Source organism: Callionymus lyra, chromosome 12 (genome assembly GCF_982586985.1).
Source record: "Callionymus lyra chromosome 12, fCalLyr1.hap1.1, whole genome shotgun sequence".
NCBI classification, from domain to species: Eukaryota; Metazoa; Chordata; class Actinopteri; order Syngnathiformes; family Callionymidae; genus Callionymus; species Callionymus lyra.
Genome location: NC_141829.1, coordinates 3,164,493 through 3,191,872, shown reverse-complemented (window position 1 = coordinate 3,191,872; position 27,380 = coordinate 3,164,493). Strand labels below are relative to the sequence as shown.

The window sequence follows — 27,380 nt, the reverse complement described above, 5'->3', positions numbered from 1 at the left end:
CACTGTATCCTCTCGTCCTCAGTCACCACTGAATCCTCTTGTCCTCAGTCATCACTGTATCCTCTCGTCCTCAGTCATCACTGTATCCTCTCGTCCTCAGTCATCACTGTATCCTCTCGTCCTCAGTCATCACTGTATTCTCTCGTCCTCAGTCATCACTGAATCCTCTCGTCCTCAGTCATCACTGTATCCTCTCGTCCTCAGTCACCACTGAATCCTCTTGTCCTCAGTCATCACTGTATCCTCTCGTCCTCAGTCACCACTGAATCCTCTTGTCCTCAGTCATCACTGTATCCTCTTGTCTCAGTCATCACTGTATCATCTCGTCCTCAGTCATCACTGAATCCTCTTGTCCTCAGTCATCACTGTATCCTCTCGTCCTCAGTCATCACTGTATACTCTTGTCCTCAGTCATCACTGTACCCTCTCGTCCTCAGTCATCACTGTATCCTCTTGTCCTCAGTCATCACTGTATACTCTTGTCCTCAGTCATCACTGTATACTCTTGTCCTCAGTCATCACTGTATCCTCTCGTCCACAGTCATCACTGTATCCTCTTGTCTCAGTCATCACTGTATCCTCTTGTCCTCAGTCATCACTGTATACTCTTGTCCTCAGTCATCACTGTATCCTCTCGTCCTCAGTCATCACTGTATCCTCTCGTCCTCAGTCATCACTGTATCCTCTCGTCCACAGTCATCACTGTATCCTCTTGTCTCAGTCATCACTGTATCCTCTTGTCCTCAGTCATCACTGTATCCTCTCGTCCTCAGTCATTACTGTAACAAATATGATTTGAGAAAAACATAAAAGTTTGAGTCAGTGTTGAAGAAAATATTGCAATATTTGAACATGTTGACATTAACGCTCTATAAGTTTGTGTCATCACTTCCTGTCATGTGTCATCACTTCCTGTCATGTGTCATCACTTCCTGTCATGTGTCATCACTTCCTGTCATGTGTGGTGAGTATGTCTGGCGTCTCTGCTCGACCTTCACCTGGAGTTTCTTTCTCACACATGCATGACGTGCACGACGTGCACGAGAAGCTCCAGCCGTGCACACGTGTCACACACATGTCACACGCATGTTGCCAGGAAACACGTTTCCTCTCCCGCCGTTCACTGGACCTTCACCTGGATTCATCACCACCTGTGACCGACCTCCACCTGTCACTGCTGCACCTGTCAATCAAACGTTGAACTCGAACCTCTGGAGTTTCATGAAGAAAAGATCAGGAATAATAATAATATAGAAGTTTATCTCAAGAATGTTTAATAGTTTTTAACATAAAGTATTTCATTATTATTCAACGTTATATAATAAATATTAAATTATTTATTTATTTATTTTTTTTTCAAATTGAAGTTTTTTTTTTTTTTTACATACATTTAGATATTATAAATCTTCTATAAGTTTATTGTCAAATACACTTTGTTCATGATATTTAATTATTCCATTTTTTTTGTATCATTAAAAAGAACCCAAGATATTTTTTTCGTTGTCGACTGTGTTGTGCGAGCGAGTTAAGAACGAGAACTGCTTTATGTTGAATATTATTATTATTTAGTTAAAACGATTCAAAAACACTGGAATGATGACCATCACTGTATCCTCTCGTCCTCAGTCCACTGTATCCTCTCGTCCTCAGTCATCACTGTGTCCTCTCATCCTCAGTCCACTGTATCCTCTCATCCTCAGTCTACTGTATCCTCTCGTCCTCAGTCATCACTGTGTCCTCTCATCCTCAGTCCACTGTATCCTCTCATCCTCAGTCTACTGTATCCTCTCGTCCTCAGTCATCACTGTATCCTCTCGTCCTCAGTCATCACTGTATCCTCTCGTCCTCAGTCATCACTGTGTCCTCTCATCCTCAGTCCACTGTATCCTCTCATCCTCAGTCTACTGTATCCTCTCGTCCTCAGTCATCACTGTGTCCTCTCATCCTCAGTCCACTGTATCCTCTCATCCTCAGTCTACTGTATCCTCTCGTCCTCAGTCATCACTGTATCCTCTCGTCCTCAGTCCACTGTATCCTCTCGTCCTCAGTCCACTGTGTCCTCTCGTCCTCAGTCACCACTGTGTCCTCTCATCCTCAGTCCACTGTATCCTCTCATCCTCAGTCTACTGTATCCTCTCGTCCTCAGTCCACTGTGTCCTCTCGTCCTCAGTCATCACTGTGTCCTCTCATCCTCAGTCCACTGTATCCTCTCATCCTCAGTCTACTGTATCCTCTCGTCCTCAGTCTACTGTATCCTCTTGTCCTCAGTCCACTGTGTCCTCTCGTCCTCAGTCCACTTTGTCCTCTCGTCCTCAGTCATCACTGTGTCCTCTCATCCTCAGTCCACTGTATCCTCTCATCCTCAGTCTACTGTATCCTCTCGTCCTCAGTCTACTGTATCCTCCCGTCCTCAGTCATCACTGTATCCTCTCATCCTCAGTCATCACTGTATCCTGTCATCCTCAGTCCACTGTATCCTCTCATCCTCAGTCCACTGTGTCCTCTCAACCTCAGTCATCACTGTATCCTCTCATCCTCAGTCATAACTGTATCCTCTCATCCTCAGTCCACTGTATCCTCCTATCCTCAGTCCACTGTATCCTCTCATCCTCAGTCATCACTGTATCCTCTCATCCTCAGTCATCACTGTATCCTCTCATCCTCAGTCCACTGTATCCTCTCAATCCTCAGTCCACTGTATCCTCCTATCCTCAGTCCACTGTATCCTCTCATCCTCAGTCATCACTGTATCCTCTCATCGTCAGTCATCACTGTATCCTCTCGTCCTCAGTCATCACTGTATCCTCTCATCCTCAGTCATCACTGTATCCTCTCATCGTCAGTCATCACTGTATCCTCTCATCCTCAGTCATCACTGTATCCTCTCATCCTCAGTCCACTGTATCCTCTCATCCTCAGTCCACTGTATCCTCCTATCCTCAGTCCACTGTATCCTCTCATCCTCAGTCATCACTGTATCCTCTCATCGTCAGTCATCACTGTATCCTCTCGTCCTCAGTCATCACTGTATCCTCCTATCCTCAGTCCACTGTATCCTGTCAAATGATGTCACTAGAGAACAAAAGTATTGGTTAAAAAACCACGACAGTAACAAGGGGCTGCTTGGCAGAGGTCTGCGCGTCATCGTGTTCTAAAGAAGCTCCAACTGTTGAAAAGAGGGATTTGAACCCGTGAGCAGCTGAAGCTCAGTGGAGCCGATCGTCGCTCAATGTTTCGCTGATGGTGTCGACGCTAATGTTGCTGCAGCGACAGATGTCGACACACACCAGCGCCTTTGATGTTTGTGCGCTCAGTGTGCGACACACAGTGTGCGTCACACAACACACTGACCTCCAAACAACAGTCGCACAACAAGACATTAAAGTTGATTGTGATCAATGTTCGTACAGATGGTCGTAATGTTTCTGGAAAATAAACAAAAATACTACTTTTTTATTTTTCACTTTAGATTCATGAGCCAGATTTTATCATTTTTATAAACTTTAGTTGTTTTTTTTTATTTGTTGAAAACCAGAAATTTCTTGACGAGAGGATACGGTGGACTGAGGACGAGAGGATATGGTGGACTGAGGACGAGAGGATACAGTGGACCGAGGACGAGAGGATATGGTGGACTGAGGACGAGAGGATACGGTGGACCGAGGACGAGAGGATACGGTGGACTGAGGACGAGAGGATACGGTGGACTGAGGACGAGAGGATACGGTGGACCGAGGACGAGAGGATACGGTGGACTGAGGACGAGAGGATACGGTGGACCGAGGACGAGAGGATATGGTGGACTGAGGACGAGAGGATACGGTGGACCGAGGACGAGAGGATACGGTGGACTGAGGACGAGAGGATACGGTGGACTGAGAGGGGAGGATACGGTGGACTGAGGACGAGAGGATACAGTGGACCGAGGACGAGAGGATATGGTGGACTGAGGACGAGAGGATACGGTGGACTGAGGACGAGAGGATACGGTGGACTGAGAGGGGAGGATACGGTGGACTGAGGACGAGAGGATACAGTGGACCGAGGACGAGAGGATACGGTGGACTGAGGACGAGAGGATATGGTGGACTGAGGACGAGAAGATACAGTGGACTGAGGATGAGAGGATACAGTGGCCCGAGGACGAGTGGATACAGTGGACCGAGGACGAGAGGATAAAGTGGACTGAGGACGAGAGGATACAGTGGACTGAGGACGAGAGGATACAGTGGACTGAGGACGAGAGGATACGGTGGACTGAGGACGAGAGGATACAGTGGACAGAGGACGAGAGGATATGGTGGACTGAGGACGAGAGGATACGGTGGACCGAGGACGAGAGGATACGGTGGACTGAGGACGAGAGGATGCGGTGGACTGAGGATGAGAATATACAGTCGACTGAGGACAAGAGGATACGGTGGACTGAGGACGAGAGGATATGGTGGACTGAGGACGAGAAGATACAGTGGACTGAGGACGAGAGGATACGGTGGACTGAGGACGAGAGGATATGGTGGACTGAGGACGAGAAGATACAGTGGACTGAGGACGAGAGGATACAGTGGCCCAAAACGAGAGGATACGGTGGACTGAGGACGAGAGGATACGGTGGACTGAGGACGAGAGGATACAGTGGACAGAGGACGAGAGGATATGGTGGACTGAGGACGAGAGGATACGGTGGACCGAGGACGAGAGGATACGGTGGACTGAGGACGAGAGGATGCGGTGGACTGAGGATGAGAATATACAGTCGACTGAGGACAAGAGGATACGGTGGACTGAGGACGAGAGGATATGGTGGACTGAGGACGAGAAGATACAGTGGACTGAGGACGAGAGGATACGGTGGACTGAGGACGAGAGGATACGGTGGACTGAGGACGAGAGGATGCAATGGACTGAGGACGAGAGGATACGGAGGACTGAGGACGAGAGGATGCAGTGGACTGAGGACGAGAGGATACGGAGGACTGAGGACGAGAGGATGCAGTGGACTGAGGACGAGAGGATACGGAGGACTGAGGACGAGAGGATGCAGTGGACTGAGGACGAGAGGATACGGAGGACTGAGGACGAGAGGATACAGTGAACAAATACTTGTTCCTACACATTACTCTACATCTCTAGATATCCTTGTATCTGCAGCTCAAACCCACATGTTTGACTGACGAGTCGGATCCGTCCGGCGAGTCATTGCGAGTCAAAGCAGCTCCTTGAGTCTCATTAGCAGCAACAGCCTTGAGCTCGTCGTTAGCAGATTATTCTCAGTCCGTGAGCGTCGAGTTCTTCCTTCAGCGAGTCCTGGTCCAGGAGGAGGATCTTCTTGAAGAGACTCGTTCGAGGCGATGAAAAGAAAGAATACGACGAACAAACGTCTGACGTTCAAAGCAAGAGATTCTTATTGAAAATGTTTTTTTGAAAATTTTCGTTCCTTTTAAAGACAAAAAACCCGCACGTACGCAGACCTCTACCAAGCAGCTCATCTTCACCAACATTGTTGTCCATTGAGGTAAATTAAATGATATATTTTTAATTCAAAAGGTTGATTTTTTTTGGTAACTTTTTTTATTTACAATTGAATTAAAAAATTGTAGTATTTTAACATATTGAGTTTAATTTTCCAATTATTCTAAAATAAATTCTCCTTAATTCAATATTTTAAAATCCATTCATTCCTTTTAAATGTAATATATAATGTTGGTAAAATAGAGAGAATTAAATGAAGTCAAACCTTCATCAAACTAATTATTAAATTAATTTAAAAACATATTCAATAATTAAAAGTCAAGGTTTCATCATTTAAACAGTAGAAACAGGAAGTGATCATGAACCTTCACTTCCTCTCGTGCTCAGGTGAAGAAACACCTGCTGAGACCTTCTGCTGTCAGAAGATGATGGACGAGTGACAGGTGAGAGATTGACAGCCGACATCCATCCATCCGTTCGTTCATCCCTCGCTCCCTCTTTCTCCTCCGCCGCGATTTCCTTTCATCCCGAGAGACTTTGTTCTCGTGGAGAAATCATTGGTCGAGGGTTCAAAGGTCACAGTTTTTTTTAAGCATTAAATTATTATTTTTTTCAATGATATAAATATTGAAAAGTTGAATTTGATTTTGTTATGAAGACATTGTTTTACAAGTCATTTAATATTCTAATTCCAATAATAACAATTTTTTCTTAGATGTGTTGATTTGATCTAAACGTGTAGATTCGACATTAAAACACGTTAAAAACATGTGTTATTTCTCACCTTCATCGACCTCCGTGTCGCTCGAGTTCAAGGATCCATTAAAGGAAACCAATTTCACACAAAACCAGTTCCATAAATATGGAGCTTCACCTGTAGACGTGCTCGACTGACTGCAAGGAATATGTTAAATCATCGACACGCATGTGATCGAGCACACGCCTGTAGAGGGAAGAACATGCCTGCAGACCGAAGAACATGCCTGCAGACCGGAGAACACGCCTGCAGACCGGAGAACACGCCTGGAGACCGGAGAACACGCCTGCAGACCGAAGAACATGCCTGCAGACCGGAGAACACGCCTGTAGAGGGAAGAACATGCCTGCAGACCGAAGAACATGCCTGCAGACCGGAGAAAACACGCCTGCAGACCGGAGAACACGCCTGCAGACCGGAGAACACGCCTGCAGACCGGAGAACACGCCTGGAGACCGGAGAACACGCCTGCAGACCGAAGAACATGCCTGCAGACCGAAGAACATGCCTGCAGACCGGAGAAAACACGCCTGCAGACCGGAGAACACGCCTGCAGACCGGAGAACACGCCTGGAGACCGGAGAACACGCCTGCAGACCGAAGAACATGCCTGCAGACCGGAGAAAACACGCCTGCAGACCGGAGAACACGCCTGCAGACCGGAGAACACGCCTGCAGACCGGAGAACACGCCTGCAGACCGGAGAACACGCCTGCAGACCGAAGAAAACACGCCTGCAGACTGGAGAAAACACGCCTGCAGACCGGAGAACACGCCTGCAGACCGGAGAACACGCCTGCAGACCGGAGAACACGCCTGCAGACGGAAGAACACGCCTGCAGACCGGAGAACACGCCTGCAGACCGGAGAACACGCCTGCAGACCGGAGAACACGCCTGCAGACCGAAGAACACGCCTGTAGACCGAAGAACACGCCTGCAGACCGGAGAACACGCCTGCAGACCGGAGAACACGCCTGCAGACCGGAGAACACGCCTGCAGACCGGAGAACACGCCTTCAGATCAAAGAACACGCCTGCAGACCGAAGAACACACCTGCAGACCGAAGAACACGCCTTCAGATCAAAGAACACGCCTGCAGACCGAAAAACACGCCTGCAGACCGAAGAACACGCCTGCAGCCCAAAGAACACGCCTGCAGACCGGAGAACACGCCTTCAGATCAAAGAACACGCCTGCAGACCGGAGAACACGCCTGCAGACCGGAGAACATGCCTGCAGACCGGAGAACACGCCAGCAGACCGAAGAACACGCCTTCAGATCAAAGAACACGCCTGCAGACCGAAGAACACGCCTGCAGACCGAAGAACACGCCTGCAGACCAAAGAACACGCCTGCAGACCGGAGAACATGCCTGCAGACCGGAGAACATGCCTGCAGACCGGAGAACACGCCAGCAGACCGGAGAACACGCCTTCAGATCAAAGAACACGCCTGTAGAAAGAAGAACACGCCTGCAGACCGAAGAACACGCCTGCAGACCGGAGAACACGCCAGCAGACCGAAGAACACGCCTGCAGACCAAAGAACACGCCTGCAGACCGGAGAACACGCCTGCAGACCGAAGAACACGCCTGCAGACCAAAGAACACGCCTGCAGACCGAAGAACACGCCTGCAGACCGGAGAACACGCCAGCAGACCGAAGAACACGCCTGCAGACCAAAGAACACGCCTGCAGACCGAAGAACACGCCTGCAGACCGGAGAACACGCCAGCAGACCGAAGAACACGCCTGCAGACCGAAGAACACGCCTGCAGACCAAAGAACACGCCTGTAGACAGAAGAACACGCCAGCAGACCGAAGAACACGCCTGCAGACCAAAGAACACGCCTGTAGACAGAAGAACACGCCTGCAGGAACGAAGCTTATAACCAAATATACATTAAAAAAGCCATTAAATTTGTGAAATTTTGGAGAAAAAGTTTTGAAGTTTTGAAGTTTTGAAGTTTTGAAGTTTTGAAGTTTTGAAGTTTTTAAAGCTTTAATACTGATCGGGTCAAATAAGTTGAATTTGATCTGAAACGCTAAAGGTCAAAAGGTCAAATTGTTTTACATACTAAGGAGAAGAACGAGGGATGTTGGAAAGAAGAAAAGAGGAAGTTCAAGTCAAGGTCATGAAGTCAATTTCTCATTAAAACAGATTATTTTCAAACAGTTTTTTTGTTTTTACGCAAAATAAATTCAGTGTAAAAATGTTCATTTGATTCAAATTTCAAAGTAATAATATATATAATAATCAACATTCACTTCCACAGTTGGTGAAGAAATCTGACAAACGTCCTTGAGCTCTGGACACCACTCAGAGAGGTCAAGAGGTCAAATGAGTCGTGGCAACGAGAGAGTCAGGATTATGCAAAACAGATCCAGTCGATCGGAAGATGGTCGTGACCTTGACGTTAGGTCAGAGGTAATACTACAGAGACTAACAGAGTAATACTACAGAGACTCACAGAGTAATACTACAGAGACTCACAGAGTAATACTACAGAGACTAACAGAGTAATACTACAGAGACTCACAGAGTAATACTACAGAGACTCACAGAGTAATACTACAGAGACTCACAGAGTAATACTACAGGGACTCACAGAGTAATACTACAGAGACTCACAGAGTAATACTACAGAGACTCACAGAGTAATACTACAGAGACTCACAGAGTAATACTACAGAGACTCACAGAGTAATACTACAGAGAATCACAGAGTAATACTACAGAGACTCACAGAGTAATACTACAGAGACTCACAGAGTAATACTACAGGGACTAACAGAGTAATACTACAGAGACTCACAGAGTTATACTTCAGGGACTAACAGACAAATACTACAGAGACTCACATAGTAATACCTCAGGGACTAACAGAGTAATACTACAAAGACTCACAAAGTAATACTTCAGGGACTAACAGAGTAATACTACAGAGACTCACAGAGTAATACTTCAGGGACTAACAGAGTAATACTACAGAGACTCACAGAGTAATACTTCAGGGACTAACAGAGTAATACTACAAAGACTCACAGAGTAATACTTCAGGGACTAACAGAGTAATACTACAGAGACTCACAGAGTAATACCTCAGGGACTAACAGACAAATACTACAGAGACTCACATAGTAATACCTCAGGGACTAACAGAGTAATACTACAAAGACTCACAAAGTAATACTTCAGGGACTAACAGAGTAATACTACAGAGACTCACATAGTAATACTTCAGGGACTAACAGAGTAATACTACAGAGACTCACAGAGTAATACTTCAGGGACTAACAGAGTAATACTACAAAGACTCACAGAGTAATACTTCAGGGACTAACAGAGTAATACTACAGAGACTCACAGAGTAATACCTCAGGGACTAACAGACAAATACTACAGAGACTCACATAGTAATACCTCAGGGACTAACAGACAAATACTACAGAGACTCACATAGTAATACCTCAGGGACTAACAGAGTAATACTACAAAGACTCACAAAGTAATACTACAAAGACTCACAGAGTAATACTACTAAGACTAACAGTGTAATACTACAAAGACTCACGGAGTAATACTACAGAGACTCACAGAGTAATACTACAGGGACTAACAGAGTAATACTACAGAGACTCACTGAGTAATACTACAGGGACTAACAGAGTAATTCTACAGAGACTCACAGAGTAATACTTCAGGGACTAACAGACAAATACTACAGAGACTCACAGAGTAATACTACAGGGACTAACAGAGTAATACTACAGAGACTCACAAAGTAATACTTAAGGGACTAACAGAGTAATACTACAGAGACTCACATAGTAATACTTCAGGGACTAACAGAGTAATACTCCAAAGACTCCCAAAGTAATACTTCAGGGACTAACAGAGTAATACTACAGAGACTCACAGAGTAATACTTCAGGGACTAACAGAGTAATACTACAGAGACTCAGAAACTTGTTTTAGTTGACTAAGAAGAATTAGTACTTAAAGCACTCGATGAAACACGATATCAGGAAAAGCAACAGATGCCAGAACATGTGAACACGAGGCTGGTCTTGACTCGAGTCGTTTGTTCCATAGAAATTATTTATTTATTTTACAGGTTATTGTCCTGCTGCAATAAACTACACTCTTTTCTCTCATTCTCTCCATCCTCTTGTTCTCTTTCATTCTATCCATCCTCTTTTTCTTTCTCTCATTCTCTCCATCCCCTTGGTCTCTCTAATTCTCACTATCCTCTTTTCTCTCTCTCTCTCCATCCTCTTTTCTCTCTCTCTCTCCATCCTCTTTTCTCTCATCCCTCCACCCTTTTTTTCCCCAATTCTCTCCCTCATTCTCTCCCTCCTCTTATCCTCTTCTCCCTCATTCTCTCGCTCCTGGTGTTTATTTATTATTCAGCTCGCAGACACTTCTGTGCTCGGCCTGGTTTTCTTGAGAAAGAGGAAGAAAGAGAAAAGTGTCAATGATTCTGTTTGATTAAACTCCAAGGATTGGCCTCCATGTGTTTAAGGTGAAGCTGCTGTGAAGCTGAAGCTTCACTTCCTGGTCAGACTGGAGACGATCAGACGACACATGAGTAAGAAGAAGAAGAAGAAAAGAAGCTCACGTCCGTTAACTTTATCTTTTTATTTTTTATATTGATTTAATTATAAAACAGATTATTTATGGAAGTATATCAGTGATAACATTATGTTGAATGATTTAACATTTACATTCTTTATTAAAATGTTTTTAAGCTTTTATTTACTTTATTGAATTATTTTCTAAACTGAACAATTAAAGAAATGTTGTAATTTTTAATTATTTTTTAAAAGAAACACATTTATTTTTACACAGAGTTTGATTTTTTACTTGCAATTATACAAAAATGCATTTTTTAGATTCTATATTTTTTAACATGAAGTCGTTTAGATTCAATATAAATGTTGGTGTAATAGAGTCACCAGACAAGAGCAACAGAGCTCAGAGCTGCTGATCAAACCTTCAGTTAATCATGAAACTCAGACGATCGCTCTGTGATGAACTGGTTTGGTCTGATGAACAAGTGATTAATTAATCAATGAATTTTAATCATTTTAATTTCAAAACAAGGTCATGAAATAAAATAAGTCACTATTTTAATTCAATTTCAATAATTTAAAGATATATTTTTTAACTGAGGTTTACATTTAATTTGATTAATTATTTATTTGTCCCTTTTTTTAACGTTGAGTTTTTTGATCAAATCTGTTCAAATGTTATCAAATAAATATTAAATGAAGATAAAAATAAACATTATTTAAATTTTAAGATCATTTGCCAAATAATTTTGCATCTAATGTGAGTTTTAACAACATTTTCATCATTTGAGTCGATTTAAAAACTTGATTAAATGAAAGTAAAAATTCTTCTTTGAGATTCTTTTCAAGTCGAGGCTAAAAACCCGACATATGGCGTCACGGACGGTTAAGAAAAACAAAACAGTTTCAGTTACAAGTAGATGTTTTTATTGTGTAAACAAGTCTTTGGTGTAAACATTATTTATTCATATAAAGTTCGTATTCAAGCTTTTATCAAAACGCATCGACAACAACCCGCCGAAACATTACGACCACCTGTTGCGCAACAGTTCAGAAGATGACAACTAAGGAACTAAAACCTCGTCGGCTGGTCATAATGTTACGGCCGGTGCTGCAGTTCACAGTTCTGTCCACAAGTCAACATTGATATTTAAAATCCAGAGACAGATGTCGACGATCATGAACCTCCTCACGCTCCACTCATGGCTACATTTAAAAAAAAAAGAAAAATTCTATTAAAGTAAAACATCTTGAAGATTTTAATCTTAAAATAATCTTCATTAAATGTGCAGCAGGTTCTTGATTTATGAGGTATTTGCTCCAGGTTTAAGACTCGTTTTATCCTCTGATGTTTGAGGTCAAAACATTATTATTATTATTGGGATGATCGACGAGGACGAAGTGATTCCGACTGAAAATACTTTGAACGTGTTTTTGTTTGTTTTTGTTTACAGAAGCGATTGAATAAGAAACGTGACGTATTTTCCTCTCCTGAGTTTTTAAGTTGAAATTTAAAATAACGACGATCGACGACAAACACGTTCTTTTCTTCTCTCGATGGTTTGATCGTCTTCGGCGAGAAATGAGACGCGGGAGTGATTTGACCTCCGACCCTCACGTCGGCGCCGAGCGACGAAAAAAGCCTCAAATTAGCTTCGACTTAAGAACGCTTCGAACTTAAACTCCTCGGTCTCTGAGAAAAAGTACCTTTTGATGCACATAATGGATTTTCGTCGACGGAGGGAAGCACTGACGGGGTTTCTAGCCTTTCTTCTCCTCCCTCTGTCGCTCCTTCTGCCGGTAGTGGAAGAGGCTGGTGGTGTCGAGCGCTCCGGCGTGACAGATGGCTTCGGCGAACAGCTTCACCACCTGAGACACAAGAAACCATCAACCAACAACACAAACACAAACTGTGTTCTCTGAGAGTTTTGATCCTTTAATGAAGAGATTTTTAACTTCATGTTGAAGGTCAAACCGTTTCATTAGCAGAACAAGAAGCACTTTTATCTCCTCGAGACAAATGGACATTTACAGTTTGACATTTCATTCATCAGTTCATGGAAATCATGTTTAAAAATAAATCAAGATTAGAATAAAAACAGTATCTGTTCATTATTATCGTCGTTTGAATGGAAGATGATAAAATACGTATTTAAGTCAAATCTATAAGAAACCTATTGATTATTGGACTATTTTAAGATTGTTATTAACTGTTTTATTTCTATGGATCATTATTTCGATACAGGATCTAAGTGTATTTTTTCTTTTACAGGATTTGGAGTTTCTGGCCCCGCGTGTGTGATCTGGCGCCCTCTAGTGGCTGGTCGTGGTCCCCGGACGTGAAGTTTTTATTTTTTTAATTTGAGATTGAAACGAGATTTTCATACTTTGGTCCAAAAACACGATCAGACATGTTCACTCGCATCACAACACGACGAAAGATAATAACGTCAACAATAAGTTAATAAAATAATAATAAACCAAACATTTGAATTCGATAACAATAAAACTCTGGGCCAAAGGTCGACCAAAGTATTTCTGTAACACGACCTCAGATCCTGCACTTAAAGGTCGTGTGACGGTGAATATCTTAGTGTTTTTTTTTAATATAATTGTATCATTACGTTATTTTATTAAGTTTAATGTATTTTATTTTATTAATTATTTGTGACTAACAACAGGTTTTTGGCAGCGTTGAGCGCATTAGAACAAGAAATGCATCAAAACATGAGACTCTATTGGACTCGATTTGACTCGATTGGACTCGAGCTGCTATTATGTTTCTCACCAGAATATACATTTTTTCGTGACGTTATTAGCGAAAAACTGTGATAAATTTCCCGTAAAGCAATGAACTGGACGAGGTGAAAAAAGTCGCAGACGTTTTCCAAACATCTTCTCTGACGGACGTTCACGTAGAAACAACATTTAAACTTTAAAATGTAGATAAAAGTCCAAATTATCAACGTGGGATTTAACACTTTTGTATCTTTCATAGTTTTTTTTAAATAAAGAAAAATAATCACATAAAACACTGGCAATGATTCTGATGAAGTTTAACTGTATTAATAAAGTTTCATTCAAAAATGTGACACTTTTAAGCTCCGCCCACTCAATCATATCGTCTTCAACCAGGAAGTTGAGTTTAGTTTTGACATATTTAACATAAAAGCTACAATTATTTTACTGAATTCTAATAATATTGTTTTTAAATAACTTTTGTCTGAGGAACCAGAACTAATAAAAACAATAAATAAAAAAAGTAGAAAGTTATGTCTTAAAATAAAGACGTAAGAAGTGAACTAGTTAATAATAATTATATTAAAAAAATGTTCATCAAGTGTTTGTTCAGGATCAGTTTTAAACTTTGACTCTTTTCGTGAGAGTTTGTTTTTAACTTTAAACACTTTTGTCTTCATGTATAAAATAATCTCAACACATACGACGGTCGTGTCCAGAGTTTGACCTTCAAACGACCTCACGACCTCTCCGGTCGACCCACCTGGTGGTTGGTGATGAGCGGGACGCCGTGATCCACCGCCAGCCTGCGGATCACGAAGTTGTCCTTGAGCTGCCGGGAGTTGTTGTTGGGCAGGTTGACCACCAGGTCGATGTGACCCTCGTTGATCAGCCTGCAGAGAAAGATTCACTCAAATCATCGTTGAACAGACGCTGATGATCCAGGAACGTCTGTGTTTACAGATGTTTTTCAGCAGATCTCTGAGAGATCCCTGGAGATCATGGACACGTCAGCAGGTGTTTAGTCCATGTTTATAAACATTTGAATCTTATTCTCTACATTTATCTCGAGAGTAAGAAAAATAGCATCGATATTACGGCTGCACGATATTAGAAATAAATGCAATATTTGATATTAGTGACTTGAAGTGTGATATCGATATTAATGCGATGTATTTGTCTTTCACCTAAAAATGTAGCTGTGAGTACTGTAGTGTAGGTCCGGTTTATAGAAGGACAACGATGATGTTTTCCTTTCTTTATTTCAACGCTTCAGTGTCGACATGATGGTATAAAAATATCTCTTATAACGCTCAGTCTCGCGGGACTTGCATCGGTTTTCCCGCCAAACTGAGCGACATCAGAGAGGAGCCGCCGGCGCGTCGTGATATCACCAAATCAATAATAAATCCTTGTACACGCACACATAACACTTTATAAATGACGCTAACAACTTAGCTCGTTAGCATACGTTGAAGACGCACACATAACACTTTATAAATAACGCTAACAACTTAGCTCGTTAGCATACGGTGAAGACGCACACATAACACTTTATAAATAACGCTAACAACTTAGCTCGTTAGCATACGGTGAAGACGCACACATAACATTTTATAAATGACGCTAACAAGTTAGCTCGTTAGCATACGGTGAAGACGGACACATAACACTTTATAAATGACGCTAACAACTTAGCTTGTTAGCATACGGTGAAGACGGACACATAACACTTTATAAATGACGCTAACAACTAAGCTCGTTAGCATACGGTGAAGACGGACACATAACACTTTATAAATGACGCTAACAACTCAGCTCGTTAGCATACGGTGAAGACGGACACATAACACTTTATAAATGACGCTAACAACTTAGCTCGTTAGCATACGGTGAAGACGGACACATAACACTTTATAAATGACGCTAACAACTTAGCTGGTTAGCATACGGTGAAGACGGACAGGTTTGTTTGGAAGTTCACGATCTTCTAAGAAAACAACTGAGACGAGATGAAAAGTTCTTACAATATGTTGCTTTAACAAAGGAGGTTGAAAGAGACGAGTGACTGGATCACTAGTGTTTGACTAGATCATAAGTTAGTATTACTTCACTGGATCACTAGTGTTTGACTAGATCATAAGTTAGTATTACTTCACTGGATCACTAGTGTTTGACTAGATCAGAAGTTAGTATTACTTCACTGGATCACTAGTGTTTGACTAGATCATAAGTTAGTATTACTTCACTGGATCACTAGTGTTTGACTAGATCATAAGTTAGTATTACTTCACTGGATCACTAGTGTTTGACTAGATCATAAGTTAGTATTACTTCACTGGATCACTAGTGTTTGACTAGATCATAAGTTAGTATTACTTCACTGGATCACTAGTGTTTGACTAGATCATAAGTTAGTATTACTTCACTGGATCACTAGTGTTTGACTAGATCATAAGTTAGTATTACTTCACTGGATCACTAGTGTTTGACTAGATCATAAGTTAGTATTACTTCACTGGATCACTAGTGTCGACTAGATCATGAGTTAGTATTACTTCACTGGATCACTAGTGTTTGACTAGATCATAAGTTAGTATTACTTCACTGGATCACTAGTGTTTGACTAGATCATAAGTTAGTATTACTTCACTTGATCACTAGTGTTTGACTAGATCATAAGTTAGTATTACTTCACTGGATCACTAGTGTTTGACTAGATCATAAGTTAGTATTACTTCACTTGATCACTAGTGTTTGACTAGATCATAAGTTAGTATTACTTCACTGGATCACTAGTGTTTGACTAGATCATAAGTTAGTATTACTTCACTGGATCACTAGTGTTTGACTAGATCATAAGTTAGTATTACTTCACTGGATCACTAGTGTTTGACTAGATCATAAGTTAGTATTACTTCACTGGATCACTAGTGTTTGACTAGATCATAAGTTAGTATTACTTCACTGGATCACTAGTGTTTGACTAGATCATAAGTTAGTATTACTTCACTGGATCACTAGTGTTTGACTAGATCAGAAGTTAGTATTACTTCACTGGATCACTAGTGTTTGACTAGATCATAAGTTAGTATTACTTCACTGGATCACTAGTGTTTGACTAGATCATAAGTTAGTATTACTTCACTGGATCACTAGTGTTTGACTAGATCATAAGTTAGTATTACTTCACTGGATCACTAGTGTTTGACTAGATCATAAGTTAGTATTACTTCACTGGATCACTAGTGTCGACTAGATCATGAGTTAGTATTACTTCACTGGATCACTAGTGTTTGACTAGATCATAAGTTAGTATTACTTCACTGGATCACTAGTGTTTGACTAGATCATAAGTTAGTATTACTTCACTTGATCACTAGTGTTTGACTAGATCATAAGTTAGTATTACTTCACTGGATCACTAGTGTTTGACTAGATCATAAGTTAGTATTACTTCACTTGATCACTAGTGTTTGACTAGATCATAAGTTAGTATTACTTCACTGGATCACTAGTGTTTGACTAGATCATAAGTTAGTATTACTTCACTGGATCACTAGTGTTTGACTAGATCATAAGTTAGTATTACTTCACTGGATCACTAGTGTTTGACTAGATCATAAGTTAGTATTACTTCACTGGATCACTAGTGTTTGACTAGATCATAAGTTAGTATTACTTCACTGGATCACTAGTGTTTGACTAGATCAGAAGTTAGTATTACTTCACTGGATCACTAGTGTTTGACTAGATCATAAGTTAGTATTACTTCACTGGATCACTAGTGTTTGACTAGATCATAAGTTAGTATTACTTCACTGGATCACTAGTGTTTGACTAGATCATAAGTTAGTATTACTTCACTGGATCACTAGTGTTTGACTAGATCATAAGTTAGTATTACTTCACTGGATCACTAGTGTCGACTAGATCATGAGTTAGTATTACTTCACTGGATCACTAGTGTTTGACTAGATCATAAGTTAGTATTACTTCACTGGATCACTAGTGTTTGACTAGATCATAAGTTAGTATTACTTCACTGGATCACTAGTGTTTGACTAGATCATAAGTTAGTATTACTTCACTGGATCACTAGTGTTTAACTAGAACATAAGTTAGTATTACTTCACTGGATCACTAGTGTTTGACTAGATCATAAGTTAGTATTACTTCACTGGATCACTAGTGTTTGACTAGATCATAAGTTAGTATTACTTCACTGGATCACTAGTGTTTGACTAGATCATAAGTTAGTATTACTTCACTGGATCACTAGTGTTTGACTAGATCATAAGTTAGTATTACTTCACTGGATATACTGAGCTAAGACGCGTCGTCATAGCAACCGAGCCTAACAAGCTGCACAGTTCACAGAAGGACGGAGACGTAAACAACAACGAGACATAGAAGTACAAATTGACAACTTTACTGAACGTGACACTGATTGGTCGAAGTGTGTATTTAAGAAATGATTGGTTAATACGATAAAAAAATACTAATTATCACATGTTTTTTATGCATATCGATCGTGTCAATATCGATCTTTTTTTTCTCGATATATCGTGCAGCACTAATACATTTTTATTTATCGCACATTTCATCATCGACTTGAGGTTTTTGTCACTTTTCTTTAATGAATGAAAATATTTTTTCTTGTCACAGACGTCGTCATTAATAAAAAATAAACATTTTAAACTGTTTCCAACAAAGTTCAAAAGGAATTTATGAATATTTAATTCACATTATGTGTGTCTCACATGAGAGTATAATCTTAATCTACTTTTAATTTATTCAAATAAATGTAATAAATAAAAACAAGTTTCTCGTGACATACTTTATTCAAACTGCAGTATCAGCAGTTTATTTTCAAATGATTCCAAAAGTGATTTATGAATATTTTATTTACAGTATTTGTGTCACAGACTCATGAGAGTTTCATCTTGAATCCATTAACAATTATCAAAAAATTAATTAATTAATTTTGTTTATATTTCAATGAACAAACAATAAGTTCCTGGTCACAGGAAACACAAACTGAATCATCAGAATCATTTTAAAATAATAATTATCAATAAAAACTGAGAATAAACATATCAATATTTGTCTATATTTACAACCAATGTGTGTATAATGTTAATCGACTTTATTTTTATTTTCAACGACTAAAAAACAGTTTTCAGCTTCATTTAATTATTAGAAAAAGTGCAGCATCAGCAGTTTTATCTCTAAATATTGGATGAACAGTATTTGTGTCAGAGTCTCATGGAGTGTTTTCTTGAACATGTTAATTTTAAATGAATTAATTTCAATGATTCATGAAATAAAAGTAGGTTCTGCAGCATCAGCAGTTCGTAAAATAAAACCAAGTATTTCAAATGTTTCAAAGGAATGGAGAAAACACGACGTTAATAACGAGGAACAAGTATTTGTGTCTCAGTCTCACGAGTGACTCGAATACATTAAACATTTTGAATGAACTCGTTAACTTCATTTATTAATGAAATAAAATAATGTTAAAACTGCAGCGTCAGCAGTTTGTAAAAGAGTCAAAATTTAATTTATTTAAAATGTTTCGAAGACGATCCATGAATGTTTGACCAACAGTAGTTTCTATAATAATAATAATAATAATAATATAATCTATAATAATAATAATAATAATATAATCTATAATAATAATAAAATAATATACATCAATAATAATAATAATATTGTCATCTATAATTATAATAATAGCATCTATAATAATAATATAAATCAATAATAATAATAATAATAATAATATAATCTATAATAATAATAAAATAATATAAATCAATAATAATAATAATGTCATCTATAATAATAATAAAATAATATAAATCAATAATAATAATAATATTGTCATCTATAATAATAATTATAAAAATATAAATCAATAATAATAATAATAGCATCTATAATAATAATATAAATCAATAATAATAATAATGTCATCTATAATAATAATACAATAATATAAATCAATAATAATAATAATATAATCTATAATAATAATAAAATAATATAAATCAATAATAATAATAATATAATCTATAATAATAATAAAATAATATAAATCAATAATAATAACAATATAATCTATAATAAAAAAAAAAAAAAAAATCAATAATAATAAAATAATATAAATCAATAATAATAATAATAATGTCATCTATAATAATAATAAAATAATATAAATCATAATAATAATAATGTCATCTATAATAATAATAAAATAATATAAATCAATAATAATAATAATGTCATCTATAATAATAATAAAATAATATAAATCAATAATAATAATAATGTCATCTATAATAATAATAAAATAATATAAATCAATAATAATAATAATAATGTCATCTATAATAATAATAAAATAATATAAATCAATAATAATAATAATGTCATCTATAATAATAATAAAATAATATAAATCAATAATAATAATAATGTCATCTATAATAATAATAAAATAATATAAATCAATAATAATAATAATAATGTCATCTATAATAATAATAAAATAATATAAATCAATAATAATAATAATGTCATCTATAATAATAATAAAATAATATAAATCAATAATAATAATAATGTCATCTATAATAATAATAAAATACTATATAAATCAATAATAATAATAATAATGTCATCTATAATAATAATAAAATAATATAAATCAATAATAATAATAATGTCATCTATAATAATAATAAAATAATATAAATCAATAATAATAATAATGTCATCTATAATAATAATAAAATAATATAAATCAATAATAATAATAATGTCATCTATAATAATAATAAAATAATATAAATCAATAATAATAATAATATAATCTATAATAATAATAAAATAATATAAATCAATAATAATAACAATATAATCTATAATAATAATAAAAAAATAAATCAATAATAATAAAATAATATAAATCAATAATAATAATAATAATGTCATCTATAATAATAATAAAATAATATAAATCATAATAATAATAATGTCATCTATAATAATAATAAAATAATATAAATCAATAATAATAATAATGTCATCTATAATAATAATAAAATAATATAAATCAATAATAATAATAATGTCATCTATAATAATAATAAAATAATATAAATCAATAATAATAATAATAATGTCATCTATAATAATAATAAAATAATATAAATCAATAATAATAATAATGTCATCTATAATAATAATAAAATAATATAAATCAATAATAATAATAATGTCATCTATAATAATAATAAAATAATATAAATCAATAATAATAATAATAATGTCATCTATAATAATAATAAAATAATATAAATCAATAATAATAATAATGTCATCTATAATAATAATAAAATAATATAAATCAATAATAATAATAATGTCATCTATAATAATAATAAAATAATATAAATCAATAATAATAATAATGTCATCTATAATAATAATAAAATAATATAAATCAATAATAATAAAAATATAATCTATAATAATAATAAAATAATATAAATCAATAATAATAATAATAATGTCATCTATAATAATAATAAAATAATATAAATCAATAATAATAATAATATAATCTATAATAATAATAAAATAATATAAATCAATAATAATAATAATAATGTCATCTATAATAATAATAAAATAATATAAATCATAATAATAATAATATCACAGTCTCGTGAGAGAATCGTCTCAAATACATTTTTATCAAACTAAACTTAATAATAACGATCGATTGTAAACGTTCCTCGTTGTCGGCCATTTTGATTTGAAAGCTCTGATTGATTGACAGATGTCAACGAGAGGATCCTGACCTGCTGATGCTGGGCAGGCTGGTGTCCTCGGCCTTCTGACTGGGCCACGCCACCGGGGAGGCGGGCACGTCGTTGGCACAGAGCCAGGCTGACGTGGCCTCGGTGGCGTAGAGCTGCGAGAAGAACACGTCAAAAACATGTTAAAAACACGTCAAAAACATGTTAAAAACACGTCAAAAACACGTTTGAAACTTAAATAAAAACATCTGAAGCGAAGCGAACGTACCTTGAAACCTTCTTCCTTGAGCTGATGAGCCGTGGCCAGGAAGTTCGGTCTGAAGGAATGCTGGGAAATTATAGAAGAAACGGATGAAACATTTAATGTGACACTTAAACATCAGAGGAAGAACTAATGTAACGACGAGGAAATGTATTTAAATTCTACACAAACATCAAACAAATCAAGTTCTTTTTCAAAGACAGAAACACTTTTGAACATTTCAACTCTTTTTCCTTTACTTTTATAACTCGTTTCCTGCCAGAATGATCTTTTTGTGTTTCACACACGTTTAATACTATTTTTAGTACCATTACTACTAATACTACGAATAGATCTAATGCTGTTCAAAGTTGCTGCCGTTACTTCAGAAAAGACCCAAACTGAATATTATTAATATATAAATAAACATGTGTAACTGACGTGTTTTCACAACAGAAGTTTGAAGAAGTTTGAAGGAGTTCAAAGGTTTTGTGAAGTTTATACTTTTATTTCAGGAAATATATTGACTAATTATTTTTTATTTCAAGCTCAACTAACGTGAAAACGTAACTCTGGTGTCATGAAGTAAATGTTCTTCAAGACGCAGTAACTTCTCATCATGACCATGTTTTACACTTTATTACTTTATAAAGTTGCTCTGAAATCTGGACGAACGAGAGGTTACGAGAGTCCATTATGACGTAATAATGACTTCACTCCTCCAGCTGTAATCACGCTTTGTTTATACAACAAGTCCCTTGGAGGTGGAGACCATGGATGACGCGCAACTTTTTCATCTCCAGAAAAACAGTGTTTTCAGTGGGCGGAGCTTAAGATCATTTTCTAATGTCAATATTTCAATGAAAAGAGAGTTTTGTACAAACACACACTGATGATACAATAGAGTCACACATCACAACAACACACACACTGATGATACAATAGAGTCACACATCACAACAACACACACACACTGATGATACAATAGAGTCACACATCACAACAACACACACACTGATGATACAATAGAGTCACACATCACAACAACACACACACACTGATGATACAATAGAGTCACACATCACAACAACACATGCACACTGATGTTACAATAGAGTCACACATCACAACAACACACACACACTGGTGATACAATAGAGTCACACATCACAACAACACACACACACTGATGATACAATAGAGTCACACATCACAACAACACACACACACTGATGATACAATAGAGTCACACATCACAACAACACATGCACACTGATGTTACAATAGAGTCACACATCACAACAACACACACTGATGATACAATAGAGTCACACATCACAACAACACACACTGATGATACAATAGAGTCACACATCACAACAACACACACACACTGATGATACAATAGAGTCACACATCACACACACACTGATGATACAATAGAGTCACACATCACAACAACACACACACTGATGATACAATAGAGTCACACATCACAACAACACACACACTGATGATACAATAGAGTCACACATCACAACAACACACACACTGATGATACAATAGAGTCACACATCACAACAACACACACACTGATGATACAATAGAGTCACACATCACAACAACACACACACTGATGATACAATAGAGTCACACATCACAACAACATACACACACTGATGATACAATAGAGTCACACATCACAACAACACACACACACAGATGATACAATAGAGTCACACATCACAACAACACACACACACAGATGATACAATAGAGTCACACATCACAACAACACATACACACTGATGTTACAATAGTCACACATCACAACAACACACACTGATGATACAATAGAGTCACACATCACAACAACACACACACACTGATGATACAATAGAGTCACACATCACAACAACACACACACACTGATGATACAATAGAGTCACACATCACAACAACACACACACACTGATGATACAATAGAGTCACACATCACAACAACACACACACTGATGATACAATAGAGTCACACATCACAACAACACACACACTGATGATACAATAGAGTCACACATCACAACAACACACAGACACTGATGATACAATAGAGTCACACATCACAACAACACACACACTGATGATACAATAGAGTCACACATCACAACAACACACACACTGATGATACAATAGAGTCACACATCACAACAACACACAGACACTGATGATACAATAGAGTCACACATCACAACAAACACACACACTGATGATACAATGGAGTCACACATCACAACAACACACACACTGATGATACAATAGAGTCACACATCACAACAAACACACACACTGATGATACAATAGAGTCACACATCACAACAAACACACACACTGATGATACAATAGAGTCACACATCACAACAACACACACACTGATGATACAATAGAGTCACACATCACAACAACACACACACTGATGATACAATAGAGTCACACATCACAACAACACACAGACACTGATGATACAATAGAGTCACACATCACAACAAACACACACACTGATGATACAATGGAGTCACACATCACAACAACACACACACTGATGATACAATAGAGTCACACATCACAACAAACACACACACTGATGATACAATAGAGTCACACATCACAACAAACACACACACTGATGATACAATAGAGTCACACATCACAACAACACACACTTTAGTTCCACTCTAAAGAATGTGATTAATCAAGAGATGACGTGATTAATCGTGAACTATATATATTGTTCTACAAAGATCCCACTAAGACTTATATTAATATAATAATAATATTCCTGCAACACTGACATCAACACTGAGGAAGAATCTTCTTCATAAAGTGCTTTGTTGACTCCAGACCTTCAAGGTCGTTCGAGGGCATCAATTATGAAGCGAGTTCTGTTAATGTTCGACGTCTGCTCTGAGCTCGAGTGGAAGGTTTTAAATTGAACTCTTTGTTGCTTTTTACAAACACAAAAAATGAACAACGGTCTTGAATAAAAACTAAATAATGTTCAAATTGAAGCAAAAACAAGTCGCAGCACGAGATTCAAAACCAAAGGTTCTCGTCACATGTTTTCAACATGATTCAAGGTCATCGTTCAAGTGACTCGTGGTTACAATCATGGCGGTCATGATGGAATATTATTAAAAAAAAAAAAAATCATCTTAATGAATTAACATATTCATCGTGCGTCGCACTATAAGAGTAAAATTCTGGGGTTTATGTGGAACTTGACTCTTCGGTCGACAACACTTTAAGTCTCAGAGAAGAACCGTTTGGTTTTCAGACCCAGACGCTCACACGGCACCTGATTGGTTAAAATAAAACCTGTGGACATTAATTGTGTTACGTAAACGAGGTGATCATTGTTGCACCACAGGAGGGAATATGATGAGAGGGAGTGAGGAGGGGGAGAGAGCCCAGAGGCTGTTTAACTTACCTGGCCAGGTAAGTCTAGGTAAAAGAGCAACATGCTGACTTCTAGTTTAAAGGATTGAACTATTTAAAAAATATTTTTTTATTTACACTTAACATTTAAATATTCACGGTGTTCAAGTTTGTGTTGCGATAAAACTTCGCCTCTAGATGGCAGTTGTTACATTCTCCGCATCTATAGGAAGAATGATGACTGGGGACGAGAGGATACAGTGAGTCCAGCAGCTTTTAAAGCTGATGTTTGGACATATTTTGGTTTGAAAACAAATGAAAGTAGTTACGACTTCATCAAGAGTCATGTGGTCTGTAAATACTACAACACCAGAGTCAAGTACTGGACAATACTACACATATATACTTGTTACTACACTATCACAACACCAGAGTCAAGTACTGGACAATACTACACATATGTACTTGTTCCTACACTATCACAACACCAGAGTCAAGTACTGGACAATACTACACATATGTACTTGTTACTACACTATCACAACACCAGAGTCAAGTACTGGACAATACTACACATATATACTTGTTACTACACTATCACAACACCAGAGTCAAGTACTGGACAATACTACACATATATACTTGTTACTACACTATCACAACACCAGAGTCAAGTACTGGACAATACTACACATATATAATTGTTACTACACTATCACAACACCAGAGTCAAGTACTGGACAATACTACACATAAATACTTGTTACTACACTATCACAACACCAGAGTCAAGTACTGGACAATACTACACATGTATACTTGTTACTACACTATCACAACACCAGAGTCAAGTACTGGACAATACTACACATATGTACTTGTTACTACACTATCACAACACCAGAGTCAAGTACTGGACAATACTACATATATGTACTTGTTACTACACTATCACAACACCAGAGTCAAGTACTGGACAATACTACACATATGTACTTGTTACTACACTATCACAACACCAGAGTCAAGTACTGGACAATACTACACATATATACTTGTTTCTACACTATCACAACACCAGAGTCAAGTACTGGACAATACTACACATATATACTTGTTTCTACACTATCACAACACCAGAGTCAAGTACTGGACAATACTACACATATATACTTGTTACTACACTATCACAACACCAGAGTCAAGTACTGGACAATACTACACATATATACTTGTTACTACACTATCACAACACCAGAGTCAAGTACTGGACAATACTACACATATATACTTGTTACTACACTATCACAACACCAGAGTCAAGTACTGGACAATACTACATATATATACTTGTTACTACACTATCACAACACCAGTGTCAAGTACTGGACAATACTACACATATATACTTGTTACTACACTATCATAACACCAGAGTTAAGTACTGGACAATACTACACATATATACTTGTTAATACACGTCTCACAACACCAGTCAAGTACTGGACAATACTACACATATATACTTGTTAATACACGTCTCACAAATGAGTCGTCATTTCTTCTATGGCTTCTCATGACAAGTCAGGAGGTCAAGGACACTGCAGAGGTCACCAGGTCATCACACAACAGAACTACATGAAGTAGGATTTAACCGAGACAAGAAGCGAAACAAACGCAGTCATAACGTTGAAGAAAACGTTAATTAGTGCGAGAAGGTCGTCCGTGAAGGTCACAAACATCTCCACACGTGTGAGAAGAAGACAATGTTACCTGAATGCCAATCAGGATTCCTTTCTCCGGCAGCTTGAAGCCCGTGGAGAGCATGGCCTTGAGGAAGGCAGAATAAATATTGGGACCGAAGCAGGCGACCTGAGGAGAAAAGACGTGAGAAGAAGCTCCTGCAGGAGGTCGAGCAGAAGTACTTACCTCGCCCGTGGAGGCCATTTCACAGCGAAGGACGGGGTCGGCTTCTCGGAGCCGAGGCCAGGAGAACATGGGAGCCTGGGAGACAGAGAGCATGATGGGTAATGAACTGCTTGAGCTATGATTAACAAAAACAAATCGTAAACCGATTGACAGACGATCTCGAGTTAAATGTGCAGCAGGAGGAGAATATTGTTCGGCCTGAGCGAGAACATCCAGATCTTCATCAGAACATGTGAGGAGATCCTTCAGACAGAAGTGATCCCTGGAAATAAATTTGTTTTTTATTGAGTGTATAATTTGTTAAACTGTATTTTAATTCTACATCAATGTTGCTAAAAAGGCGTCCACAGCTGTGATTGGTCGACTGGGCGGCAAAGCATTATGAGGTGTTCAGGTCA

General features: G+C 37.7%; 1 protein-coding gene across 3 annotated transcripts in view; it reads right to left on the bottom strand.

Moving 5' to 3' along the window:
- Window positions 1-1,158: 1,158 nt before the first annotated feature.
- The window catches only part of cps1 (carbamoyl-phosphate synthase 1, mitochondrial), a 97,584-nt gene continuing 71,362 nt past the window's right edge, over window positions 1,159-27,380 (bottom strand). The window contains exons 33-39 of one of the 3 annotated variants that reach the window (XR_015713146.1): window positions 26,983-27,057; window positions 26,827-26,925; window positions 21,649-21,708; window positions 21,423-21,535; window positions 14,312-14,441; window positions 12,517-12,678; window positions 1,159-1,183 (exon numbers count right to left, since the gene is read on the bottom strand). Coding sequence is in view for 1 of the 3 variants with exons in the window: in XM_087803446.1 (XP_087659572.1) it covers window positions 12,571-12,678; window positions 14,312-14,441; window positions 21,423-21,535; window positions 21,649-21,708; window positions 26,827-26,925; window positions 26,983-27,057 (585 nt within the window). In the remaining 2 variants the exon portion in view is untranslated. Of the gene's footprint in view, window positions 1,184-11,725; window positions 12,679-14,311; window positions 14,442-21,422; window positions 21,536-21,648; window positions 21,709-26,826; window positions 26,926-26,982; window positions 27,058-27,380 lie in introns of those variants that run through there. The other 2 variants (XR_015713145.1, XM_087803446.1) reach the window with 2 other exon arrangements.